Consider the following 13931-nt stretch of genomic DNA (forward strand, 5'->3'; position numbering starts at 1 on the left):
TTATTTATTCTAATACTTTCAAATTGTTCACCATAACCATAATGTGATTCGATGGTAAATTTTATGTGTCAACTTTGCCAGACTATGGTGCCCACTTATTTGATCAAGTACCAGTCTAGATGTTGCTGTAAAGATATTTGTCACATGCGATTAACATTTAAATCAATAGATTTTGGGTAAAGTAGATTATGCTCCATGAGGTGGGTGGGCCCCATCAATTAGTTGAAGGTCTGAAGAGTAAAGACTCCCATTTCCTGAAAAAGGAATTCTTCTAAAGACTGTAATGTAAGTCTCCAAACTGCTGGCATGCTATACAGATTTCAGACTAGGAAATCCCCATGATCACGTAAGCGAATTTATTAAAATCATTCTTCCTCTCTCTCATATATAAGAGAGAGATCCCATTAGTTCTGTTCCCTAGTACAGTCACCTATATTATAATTAAACATTGGCTATAAATTATCCTTAGGGGAAAAAATGAAAAAGGTAAAAGGAGAAAAAAATTTTCAAGGTTAACACCATAGGAATATAAAAAACAAATTTTAAGAATAAAGATGCCATTGAGAAGATCAAAGGTTTGGAGATACTAGCATGAAGAACTGTTGTTATTCCTTTGGGCCTGCAAATCAGGTCAAATGTATCAAAGACATTTTCTAAGAAGAGAAGCTCCATCCATCTTTTGACATGTACTCAATTGATATTCTTTAATTTGTCTTTGGATATGGGTGTGGAAAGAAGGCAGAGATGTTTCAAAGGTACGTAATTTGATTAATTTATACTGTGATTTAGCCCCCTTGTGGAGGAAAGGCGGCATAACGGTTCCTCATAAATGAACTAATACCCTTTCAAAAAGAATGAATGTAGACAAGGCAATGCTATGCCTTATTTGATTGTCATGTACACATAAAAATAGCTCTTAAACCACATGGATCATGAAATAAGGTGCTCTTTTCCTATTATTTATAAACATAGGCAGGGTATCCATAGTCAAGGACAGCTCTTCTAAAAATGTTCACACTTTAGATCTATTTCATCATCTATCCGGTGAATGAGGATAACCACACTCCCAAATGGTACCAGCATCCTAACATGTGGCAATCATAGCCAAGTTCAAATGACAGGGAAGTTTCCTGTAAGAACCAATGCTGTAATGGGAATGCTAGCAAGGTAGAAACCCTCTAACTAATTCCCATGCCCACAAAACTGCCAGTGGCCCATTTTTCAATCACATCACACATTAGAGCCCCCCGAAAGCACTTGGACAAAGAGGTGGTTAGTTCTGCAGCCTAGACGAGCAGCTAAGATGACAGCTTTTCATAATGGAACTTAAAAGTACTCCATCCTGATAGCACTTCCAGAGATAACAGGAAAGGTTGTAAACCAATTATAGCAGTGATGCAACATCAGTTCCATAATGAGAGTGAAAATCCCCTGGACAGAACATCCATATTTATTAGGCAACTTGGGCTGAAAATCAAGGGAAGGTAAGGCCATGTAAAAAGTGTTCTCAAATTGATTTGCTGACAAGCCCACTTCACCAAAAAAGACTTATTAGTCTTCCCCAATATTCTCTATGTATCTTTACCAAAGACATTCCTACAGCTGTACTAATGGAGATGGAAAACACAACATTATAAAGCTAGAAGCTTGAAAGTGGAGAGATTCTTCAGGTCACAATACCATGAAGAACCTGTCCAGAATCATTATTCTCTACCTTGAAGTGCTATCCTTGGCAAAAGCTGCTTCAGAAAAATGTCTGTGGTAACTGAGATTTTCAATCCATGACCTGCTACACTCTATACATCAGGTTCTTTAAATCTTAGCTCCATCTATTTAGGAGTAAAAACAGCTTCATCTGGACCCAAGGTAGATGACATATCACTGGGTATATATATACTGATGTCTCCAGGTCCAAACTTCAGATGCGAACTAAGATCTCGAAAGCACAGCGCTGACAGAAGCTGTTAGGAAAGCACAAAAGATCATGTCATCAAATTCTAAGTCTTTGGGAACATCTAGTTAGATGGTAGTCCTAATCTTGAACCAAGCAAATTCCTTCTTCTCAAGCCAACGTCCCCTCAGTGCTTCACTTCAGTTTTTCTAGCTTTCCTTATGTGACTGATGACTGTCATTTGATCCGTGTTAGGGCTGATCATGCCATTCAAACTTCCTCCTCCAAAAAGCACATAGACTTCCCAGGGAAAAGTGAAGCAGGGGAGTTAAATCAACTTGAGTTAAAACCTCAGGTTGCAAGCTTCCTAGCTATGGAAACTTGAGCCACTTAACCTACTCCAAGATGGGGTATCCTCTTAAGGAGATTATTCTATCCCCCTTAAGGTTGTAAGAATCAAATGAGAATGTATAGAAAGCACTCACTCAGGACCTAACTCACAAAAGGGGCTGAAATCATGGTAGTTCCTTCCTACAGTACATTCAAAGCCAAAGTGATAACCCTAATTTGGAACAGGAAATAGGTCAAGGACAAAGCTGATCAAGTCTCCCAAGCAAAGATAATTCTTGTCCTCAACAAAAACCTTCCAGAAATAGTAGTTTGACTTTCACTATCCACTTACAGATTATTTCAACAGAAATAACTTCAAGTAAACCAAATACAAGGGGAAGAATTTACTGACATGAACTGGTAAGGGAGATATTTGACAGATTGCGTGTCCTTTAAAATTACACCGTAACTGTACATATCTTCAGCTTGTGTGAATATCTGGAGCAGACAACTCCTACTAGAAAAGGAGAGCCAAGTAGCTTCTTTCTATTACTTTGGTGAATGGCAGTTAGGAAGAAAGAAGGGACGTACAAGGGAAGGCCCATATTCAATAACATCTACTACACACAATTTCTTTTTTTTTTTTTTCTATACTTTTTTATTCTTGTTTTGTTCTTATTCTGCTTTGGTATCAGAGTAGTACTGGCTTCATGAGATGATTTTAAATGTGTTCCCTCTGTTCAATTTGTAAGGTTTTGATAAAGGTTGTCATTAATTATTTTTTTAATGATTTGTAGAATTCAAAGTCCAAGGTCTTGGACTTTTCTGTGCTGGGAGATGTTTGGTTGCTAATTCAACTTTCATTCTTGTTATTTGGTGTAAGGAGTTTTCCTGTTTCTTGGAATGAGGATTCATGATTGTAGATTACTACTAAATTTCAGCTAAGTTTCTTATTTTTTTAGTTCCTTGAAGTATAATGTTGTTTATTTGAACTTTTTTTTCTTAATACAGTATTTATAGCATAAATTTTACTCTAACTTCTGCTTTTGCTGCATCTCATAGGTTTCGGAATATTGTGTTTTCTTTTTCTTTTGTTTTGAGACATATTTTGATTTGCCCTTGATTTCTTTTTTTTTTTTAATTTTTTTTTTCAACGTTTTTTATTTATTTTTGGGACAGAGAGAGGCAGAGCATGAACGGGGGAGGGGCAGAGAGAGAGGGAGACACAGAATCGGAAACAGGCTCCAGGCTCCGAGCCATCAGTCCAGAGCCTGACGTGGGGCTCGAACTCACGGACCGCGAGATCGTGACCTGGCTGAAGTCGGACGCTTAACCGGCTGCGCCACCCAGGCGCCCCTGCCCTTGATTTCTTATTTGGTCCATTGCTTGCTGCACACAATTTCTAAACATTCTCATTTTAAAATCAAAAGACACTAAAAAAGGCTAAGACTAAAAATCATTTGTACCTTGCTATAAATTGTCTTAATCAGATAACTTTCCTTCTTAATAGGCAAAACTAAGCTGGAGGATTAGATGTTCTAATTCAGTATAAGGAGTTGATCATGGGAACATGGTTGGGCTTGGGTAGGACACTGATTTTTGACTAAAAAAGCAAAAAAGAGAAGACCAGGTACCTGGAGGACCTGAAAAGCAAAATAAATACCATACGGGACACAGCACTTAACAAAATTGCAAAACTGTCTGGAGTTAACTATCATTTCATGGAGTCACTACAAGTCATTTTCCATACTTGGCCTCCAAGGAAATGTCACCATTTAAGATGATAGGCAACCATCACTGTGAATCCAAAGAGGCTTTTTGCCCAGGGAATCTCTGTGCATGTCAGACACGTAAAACTTCCTGAGTACTGAATGAACAAAGGGTTGAATAATGGCTGAGAGCAGAATGTCATCTCGAGATCTTCTAAAAGGTTTTTCTTTATGTTAATATTTTATAAGCATCTTCATTAGTTGCTTAAGCTACTCAATTGTCAGTCACTCATTGTCAGTAGGTGCTCTCTGCATTGACTGCAAAAATGACATCTCTTAAACCATAAATTTCCAGAACACTAAATTTGTAGTGGTTCTAACTGCTCTGTATGTAGACAGTTCTTAATGCCTGTCCAGTTTTAAAATGTTAATTGACCCTGATAACATGCCAGAAACTATATGACAAAGGCCCATCTAGTTACTAGCCTTATCACCCTATTGCTTTATTCATTTCCCCTACACTGTTTCACCAGCCCAGGATGTGCTGTTATCTACTGCTAACTCCCAGCACATCCCCACCAAAAAGTGATTCCCCTTTGTTCCATGGAATCTCCATTCCATCACAAACTCCCTTCTATCATCCTACTCTTTTTGGAATTCTCTTTCAACCTCCTCATCTTAACAATCAGCTTACCTTGGAGGACACTACTTTTCTCCACAGATGTTTTTTAGTGTAAATCACAGACCAAGAGTCATTCTCTAGGGCTTTTTTATTTTTATGTCTAATTTGTTTATTTTTTTTAAATATGAAATTTATTGTCAAATTGGTTTCCATACAACACCCAGTGCTCATCCCAACAGGTGCCCTCCTCAGTACCCATCCGGCATCAACCCTCAGTTTGTTCTCAGTTTTTAAGTCTCTTATGTTTTGGCTCTCTCCCTCTCTAACCTTTTTTTTTTTCCTTCCCCTCCCCCATGGTCTTCTGTTAAGTTTCTCAGGATCCACGTAAGAGTGAAAACATATGGTATCTGTCTTTCTCTGTATGACTTATTTCACTTAGCATAACACTCCAGTTCCATCCACGTTGCTACAAAAGGCCATATTTCATTCTTTCTCATTACCACGTAGTATTCCATTGTATATGTAAACCACAATTTCTTTATCCATTCATCAGTTGATGGACATTTAGGCTCTTTCCATAATTTGGATATTGTTGAAAGTGCTGCCATAAACATTGGGTACAAGTGCCCCTATGCATCAGCAGTCCTGTATCCCTTGGGTAAATTCCTAACAGTGCTATTGCTGGGTCACAGGGTAGATCTATTTTTAATTTTTCTCTAGGCCTTTATTGCTATTTTTAAACATTTTTTCTCCTACATCCATTAAGAAAAAAAAATCTCCTTACTTTTGGACCTCACTTTATCCAACTCTACCTTTCTGTAATCTTCCAAGTGTCTCTCCTATAGTATTTTTTTTTTTTGCATTTAAATATCTGGCTTAGTTTTTAATCTCCAACTGTTAATCTTTAAAATTTTTAACATTTAATCTACCTGTCAACATCCTTTGTGAGGTAAAAGTACAGGTGGGCAACTTACTCCATCTTTTTACTTTTGACCTCTCCAATGCTAACAGTCCCATCCTCAGTCTACTTCATTCATGCCCACCCATGACACACCCTGGATACAGTCGTCACCTGTAACTACGTCCAAAAGCCCGCGCTCTGTGATAACAACTCTCTGCTCTTCTTTTGTGTGTGTGTGATGACAACTTTCCCCATATTTCTATTTCTTGGAGTTTTCTAGTTTCCTTACCTCATTAATGGCCCCTTATTCATTTATTTTCCTTTCTTAGACTCACCGACCTACTGACTACTTAAGAGTGCTCACCAACACCTTGAAGATATTTTACATGACCTAGAAATCTAGAGGCATGGATCAATTTTATAATCTATCTTCACTGCTCCTATATCTAATCTGATGGGAGTGAGGTGGGAGGAATCTAAACATGCAGATCTTGTATAGCAAACAGACTGTTTTAAGACTGTTTTTGAAACCAGCTAGGAACTTTCCCAGTTTATCTTGTCAACTCCTCTCCCGTTGTTTGTTGATCTTCTTAAGCCTCCAAGCTAACTTCCACTCACTTTACACTTAGTAGATGATGCTCTCATCCCAGAGAAAAGACAGGCTATCAGACATGAACCCTTTCAAAATCTGGTCCCCTTATCCCATCTAAAAACAAAACCTGTGTCCTCATTTTCTCTTCTTCCAAGTGTCAAAATCTCCCAAACTTGTATCAACCAGTTTTCTTCTACGGCAGAAAAATGCCAAGTGACTAACCCATAGCAGATTAGCTACCCCCAACTTCTCACTAACATGTCACCAAAACTATCTATCAAAAGACACCAGAGGCATCTGGGTGGCTCAGCTGGTTGAGCATCCAACATCAGCTCAGGACATGATCTCACAGTTTGTGAGTTCTAGCCCCATATCAGGCTTGCTGCTATCAGCCCAGAGCCCGCTTCGGATATTCTGTTCTCTTCTCTCTCTGTCCCTCCCCTAGTCCTGCTCCTACCCTCACTCTCAAAAATAAATAAAACATTAAAAAAAATTTTTTTTAAGACACCAATAACCTCCTAGCTGTTAAATGCAACCAGATTGGATAATTAATTTTTACCTTATTTTACTTTTCTGTTGCATGGGAAATTTATGACCATTTCATCCCTTAGGACCCAGTGACCATTCTAAGTTAATCCCCATTGGTTAACCTTGCTCTTCCTACATCTAAATGCTGGATCACTTCACTACTCAGGCCTCATTCACTTGTCCACTCGTCTCTGTAAGTGATCTTGTACACTTTCATGATCTCAAATATCACATACAAAACTCAGAATTATGGAGTGCCTGGGTGGCTCAGTCAGTTGAGTGTCCAACTCTAGATTTCAGCTCAGGTCATGATACCAGCATTGTGGGATCGAGGCCCATATCAGGCTCCACACTGAGCATGGAGCCTGCTTAAGATTCATTCTCCCTCTCTCTCCCTCTGACCCTCTCCCCAGTTCGTGGTCTCGTTCTATAAATAAATAAATACATACATACATACATACATTCATACATTCATACAGAAATACAAAAGTAAAACACAGAATTAAATTATCTTTATCTTGCCTGGATCTTTCCATTGAGTTCAGATATTATTATCCAACCGACTGATAAAAATGTCCACGTAAATGTTACAAAGTCACTATAAACTCAACTGATGGAAAACTGAACTCGTTAATGCTCTTCCCCCCAGATTTCCCACATAATGTGAGGGCACCATTCATTTACTACAGCTCTCGCCCTCATTCCTTACATCCTTTACTTCTTGCATTGGGTCCTGCTGAGTTTACTTCTTTAATATCTACGCAATTGTCTCTCCAACTCACTCGGTCCAGTGAACCCTTCCTTGGAATCACTGTAATAGCCTTCCTACCATTCTCTTTGCTCTATCTAGCTTCACTCTTCTTCCCTGCCACAAACACATATTCTAAAAAACTTGTCCTCCCACACAGTGACCCAAATGATCTTTCTAAACTGCAAGTCTGATCATATCACCATATGTATGAAAACCTTTCAATGAACCCGTTACCAAAAGCTAGAGCTGAAATTTCTCACTACAGCACTCAAATCCTTTACCTCTTTATGACTGACCCAAGTTTATTTTCCCAGCCTACCTATTTCTCATTGCATTTTATTTCACATCTTACTCTTTGTACCAACACTTCTCAATATGTGTATGATTTTCCTGGAGGAATTCTCATGTTGTACTACTGTTTTTAATGGCCACCCAGTCTATAAGATTGTCAGCTCCTTGAAGGCAGAAACCATGTCCTATATCTGTGTCCTCACAATCAAGACCCCACAAGAAATTTACTAAATGTTGCTGACTGATGAAGTGTCTCAAAAAAAAAAAAAGTTATCCTGAACTATCTTTGTCATTGTTTAAATTAAAAAAAATCTTTCTAGGAAAACTTTCATGTTCATCACAATTTTTTAGCAACTGAAGGTGTGCTTCGTAACTTCTAGTACATCCCTCTCTCTCTCCTCCTGATTGGATAATAAGGAGGATCCAGAGAGCATCATGAGTAAAGAATGACTCTACAATAAGCAGAAAAATGGTTCTGATTAGTGTGAGTACATATTTTAAGTCTCCATCAACACACAGCAGAGCTCAGACAAAGCACAAACCTTCCACACAGCGACAGCCCTCTTGTAGCACCCGTGCGTACATGTCCACTTTGGACTGGGAAAGGAGCTGGTCCCCCGTCAGGTATGTGTTGTGAGAGGAAGCGATGTAGTAGTTGCACAGAGGCTGATCCATGTCCTGGTACACTTCATGGTGCAATGGATTAAATATGTCACAAGCAGGACTACGCATGAAGTTCGTGAACCCTTTGGAAGAAAGAGAGAGTAAAGTACTTTAGCTTTCAAAGTGTACTTAACTGACTCCATCAGGGACAACAGAGATCAAAGTATGTTCATAGCAGGGCACCTGGGTGGCTCAGTTGGTTAAGCGTCCAACTTTGGCTCAGGTCATGATCTCATGGTTCATGAGTTCGGGCCCCACGTCAGGCTCTGTGCTCAGAGCCTGGAGCCTGCTTCAGATTCTGTGTCTCCCTCTGTCTTTGCCCCTTCCCCACTCATGCTCTATTTCTCTCTCAAAAAATAAACATTAAAAAATCAGTTCAGGCTCTGTGCTGACAGCTCAGAGCCTAGAGCCTGCTTTGGATTCTGGGTCTCTCTCTCTCTCTCTCTCTCTCTCTGCTTCTCCCCACTTCACACTCTCTCTCTTTCTCTCTCAAAAATCAATAAACATTTAAAAAAAATTTTTTTAATTAAAGTATGTTTTAATGATTATCTTGCTTACTTACACTCAGGACAGGTACTATGAGGAATACTAAGGCAATGAGAGATTTGATTCAGGTCAAATAGTGTTAAAAACGGAAACATGACTGGGGAATAGCAATGTGAACATAACCTACAGAAAAATAAGTAGGCTTTTCAAGAATTTTGATTGAGTATGAGAGAGGGCTTACTCCAAAGCCATTCAATAGCTACTGACCTCAAGCTAGGATTATGCAGCATGATCTAATGGGTTACTGATGCAGTGTTAAAGCAATTTTTACACAAAGTGATACACTGTGCCACCATCAGTTTGATAAGTTATTCATTTAAAAAACAGTACTGTTAGTGCCATGGGTGAAGTAATAGGTCAAAAGTTAGGCACAGCCTAAATTGAGAGTGTGGTTATTTGACTTTGAAATTGGTTTGGGAAGATGCTGCTAATAGCTGGCACATTTGTAACTTTAAAATAATGTTTAAAGATTATGCAGAAATACAGACAACAAAGTGATGGTTGCCAGAGGGGAGGGGGATGAGGGGTTGGACAAAATGGGTGAAGGGGAGAGGGAGGTCCAGGCTTCCAGTTATGGAATTAACAAGTCATAGGAATAAAAGCGCAGCTTAAGGATTAGAGTCAATGATATTGTAATAGCGACGTAATAAGACAGACAGTAGCTACACATAGCATAAGCTACACATTTGTAAAATCACTAAGATATACCCCCAGAACTAGTGTAGCACTGTGTATCAGCTATACTCAAACAAACAATTTTGTAGAAAACCCGATCAGTTTTTCTACAGTTTTTCAAAACATAATACCTAGGTAGAAGAGGCATTCATTAATACATGAATAAATACTTGAATGACCACAAGTACTTAAGTGGAATGACATTCCAATTTATCAGGTCAAATTGCTTCAAGTCCTCAAGAAACTGTATCTGTATCTGTAAATATCCTCTGAGACTCTGGAGAATTTCTTCATGCCTATCTTTATGACAATAATGTAGAAATCATGTTTAATTCCATTTTGGGGGGCCCACCAAGCAAAACATTCATTTCTTGGTAAAGAAAAGGCCCAAATTAGTTTATCTTCTCTAGGTGTTTTAAAATGTTTCTTAATATATATAAGTTTTAAATTATTCCTTTCTTTTAATTACCCTCCACCGCAGGAAGTAAACATGTGGTACCAAACCTCCTTGTCCACACTAAGCCTGAAACCAGTGTGTGTGTGTGGGGGGGGGGGTGGGGGTGGGCAGGAATCAAAAACAGTAAGATAGGGGCGCCTGGGTGGCGCAGTCGGTTAAGCGGCCGACTTCAGCCAGGTCACGATCTCGCGTCTATGAGTTCGAGCCCCACGTCGGGCTCTGTGCTGACAGCTTGGAGCCTGGAGCCTGTTTCCAATTCTGTGTCTCCCTCTCTCTCTGCCCCTCCCCCGTTCATGCTCTGTGTCTCTCTGTCCCAAAAATAAATAAAAAAACATTGAAAAAAAAAATTAAAAAAAAAAAAAAAACAGTAAGATAAACCATGGCTTTGGATGGTCTTGAGGGCAATGGGGGGCCTTGGCGGTCCTTCATTAGATTATTGGTTCTGCCTGAAATTTGTTCTTCTCTTGGGTAGCAGCCTGAAATTTATTTCCCCACGTATTTTAAGTATATATAACTTACACATACATGTAGCTATATTCACATTTATGTGCAAGATCCTTGAAGCTACATTCTAAGTATATAACTGGGCAAATTACTTAATTTCTTTGAGAGCTTCACTTTCCTCAACTATATAATGAAGTAGCTGTATTAACAAAATTTGTGGCTCCAACAATATCTCCCCTGCTACCAACTAGGTAAAAACAAGTTCATTGCCAAGATTTTTAAAGAAACCTGTACTTTCAAAGTCACTAATGTCATAGATTAGTTATTTGAAGACCAAATTTCCTTTTTTGAAGTCACCAGGTTGAATCTCTTTCCAAAATTTGCCATTTGAGAGAAGTCCAAATATTTCTTGGCATCTATCACCCACATGGTAGCATCAGGTTGACTTGCTTAGAGTAGAACATGCATATGATCATTGCCAAAGTAAGAGAAATAGCAATATCATGGCATCTGTTTTATAGGAAAATATGTTGTTTTGTGAGTTTTATTTGAATCACCTGTAATCCATGAATATCTCCTGACTTCTTTTACTAAAAATTTTGCTAGAGTTTAACTTAGCAAACTGAACTGAAAAATGAGAAACTAAGAAATTAGTTATTTTACCTTCTATGCCAAGAACATTTTTCATCTTATTTTCTTCTGAAACTTCAAATTTCCTTATGATGTCAAGACAATAGTCTGTTGTCACATTGTTCATCTAAACAAAACAAAATATTAGTAGAGTACCTGCAATTCCATGAGATGTTTTCTTCTATGCTAAAAAGGCACATTGCTTAAGTATTCATGATATAGTACAAAGTGATTTAATGAGCATTATTTGAGATTACTAGTGTCATAGCACCTTTATCTTTAGAAAATGATCTGAATCTTACCATGTTACCCTTCAGATTTAATCAGTGAAAACATCCCTTCAAGTAATAGACAAATGTATTCCATGAAGCAAAATTAATAAAATTAAATCAATAATCAGTGCAAATCCACTGTTAAAATCTACTTACTATAAGCTAGTAGCTATTTGCAAATTAATGTTTTCTACACAAACACTACAGTTTGCTAATCATAAATACATACAGAAAGAAAATGATCCCCTGACAAAACAGGATGTTCTAGGTAAATCCACTCATGGGTGTACATATCTACAGATCTTTCCACTGAATCACAAGAGCAATCTGCCATGGTGATTCAAGATCACAAAGGTTGGCAAGAGAAAATAAAACCAAAAACCTAGATGAAGCAGCTAGCATAACAAAGTACTCTGGAGTTAGATGGCTTTTGTCCCAATTAGCCATCTCATATTATTAACAGCGGGATCTTGAACTAGTCACTTACCTTCTCTGTGGCTACCTTATAAGGTAGTTGTGAAAATGAAATGCATTACTATTAACGTGTGACATCAAAGAAGCAGTGCATGCTATTATTATTGAGGCATTCTCAAGGTTGCTGCATGAACACACATACTTAGTGTCACTGGGCAAGGTACACTCTTCAGGAATAATTAATTAAATAGCAAAATGAAGGGTGTGATATTTTGATCAAAATTCCATTGAGTCCCACAGTCTAACAGTGACATTTAAAAATACTAATGAACAGTGATAGATAAAGCTAATCTTGTGAGCCACTTCTCAATATTTCTCAAATATTCTATTATCTCTTAGGTTTGATGCTTATGTTTTAGTGAAATCTCATTTGTCTAAACAGTTTAAAAAATTTTTTTTAATATTTATTCATTTTTTTGAGAGACAGAGAGCACAAGCAGGGGAGGGGAAGAGAGAAGGGGAGACACAGAATCCAAAGCAGGCTCCAGGCTCTGAGCTGTCAGCACAGAGCCCGACGCGGGGCTTGAACTCATGAAACGCGAGATCATGACCTGGGGTGAAGTTGGACGCCTAACCGACTAAGCCACCCAGGCGCCCCTGTCTAAACAGTTTAAACAGCACTTAAACCTTCTGCAGGGGAACAAAAGCTTTGTTTTGCAGTTGTTGTTGTTTTTTGTTTTTTGGTTTTTTGCTGGCTTGAAATAACATAGAATGCTTCCCCTCCCCGCCCCCAAATTAGCTGCACAATGGCTGATGCATCCATTGAGCAAATTTTACAATCCTTCCTACATTCAGAGGCTTATATTACCAGACAACACCAGAAAATACCACAAAATAAATGAAATCATGATACCTGTAAAAACTCTACTGACCTAGTCAGGCTTTAAGCAGCTCATTAATTTGCCTGCTATATACTATCACATGCAATCTAAAAAATAAGTAATTTCTCACAAAATTTTATAAAATTGGGGTGCCTGGTTATTTCAGTTGGTTAAGCGTCTGACTTCAGCTCAAGTCATGATCTCACAGTTTGTGGGTTGGAGCCCCGCGCCAGACTCTGTGCTGACAGCCCGGAGCCTGGAGCCTGCTTCAGATTCTGTGTCTCCCTCTCTCTCTGTCCCTCCCCTACTTACTTGTTCTCTCTCTTTCTCTCAAAAATAAATAAGTAAACATTTTAAAAAATTGATAAAAAAAAATAAAAGAAAATTCACGTGCCATGGGAAGCCTGAATTTACACTGCAATTATTTGGTTTATGAGGCTGTTTGTTCAGAGATGTAGGGGCCTTGTCCTAGACTTAGGTCTACCAGGAGCCCATGTTTGATGTAACAAACATCAAAAATATCATCCTGGGATAAAACTAATTGCAGTTGAGCAGAGAACATGTTATTGATTCAAGATACAAAGCAGAACATGTTAACAAAAAGCATCCTATTCGCGAAGTATTCAGTAAATTGATGAAAATATCAGTAGGCATTCTAGGAAGCTCACAGTTTTCTGGGAATTATATAACAATAAATGGGAAATAATCCACTTCCTATCAAAATTCAAGTATTAAGGATTAACTCAGTGAAATACAGTAAAACCCCATAATAATGAGAAATGAAATGTACATGTCAATCAGTTTCCCTCCTTCCCCCAACTCCTGGTCTAATTTAAATAACTCCCAATAGCAAAATCCGGCATTTCACAAAACTGAATTTTTCGGACCTTACTTAAAAAGCCATTGTGAAATTCTACTGTATGAAAGAAGGTTCGACATAGGTTAATGCTCTTTACTGTTTCTTTCCCCTTTGTTTTGCTCCCTATACCACATAGCTAATAAGGTGAAATGGAAAAGAACTTCTCCCTACTCTACTCCTATTTCTCATGAAGCTTATTTGAAAGTTCTGTTTGCTATCAGTATCTGAGCCACTTGCTATTTCCAACATGAAGGACTCTTCTTACTATACCAGGCAAGTGGTGCTAAGGCTGCTTTAAAAATCCTGGATTTAACAATGATTCTTTACATTTAAATAATGTAGTCAATGCTGTGCAGTTTATAAAGAGCTTTTACACATAAAATCTTAAATAGTTCTTACAACAGTCTCATAAACTTGGTGTTTTTATTCCCATTTTAAAATATGCAAATCTATGGTAGAAAAGGTTCACTATCTC

At 38.2% G+C, this 13931-nt stretch overlaps 1 protein-coding gene across 5 annotated transcripts in view; it reads right to left on the bottom strand.

Moving 5' to 3' along the window:
• The window catches only part of PLCH1 (phospholipase C eta 1), a 219298-nt gene that overhangs the window by 51601 nt on the left and 153766 nt on the right, over positions 1-13931 (bottom strand). For all 5 annotated transcript variants that reach the window (XM_058730291.1, XM_058730290.1, XM_058730289.1 and 2 more), the window contains 2 exons: positions 11064-11157; positions 8158-8361 (listed from right to left, as the gene is read on the bottom strand). In XM_058730291.1, coding sequence (XP_058586274.1) covers positions 8158-8361; positions 11064-11157 — 298 coding nt within the window. The remainder of the gene's footprint in view (positions 1-8157; positions 8362-11063; positions 11158-13931) is intronic.

Source organism: Neofelis nebulosa, chromosome 5, assembly GCF_028018385.1.
Source record: "Neofelis nebulosa isolate mNeoNeb1 chromosome 5, mNeoNeb1.pri, whole genome shotgun sequence".
In the NCBI taxonomy this organism is placed as follows: Eukaryota; Metazoa; Chordata; class Mammalia; order Carnivora; family Felidae; genus Neofelis; species Neofelis nebulosa.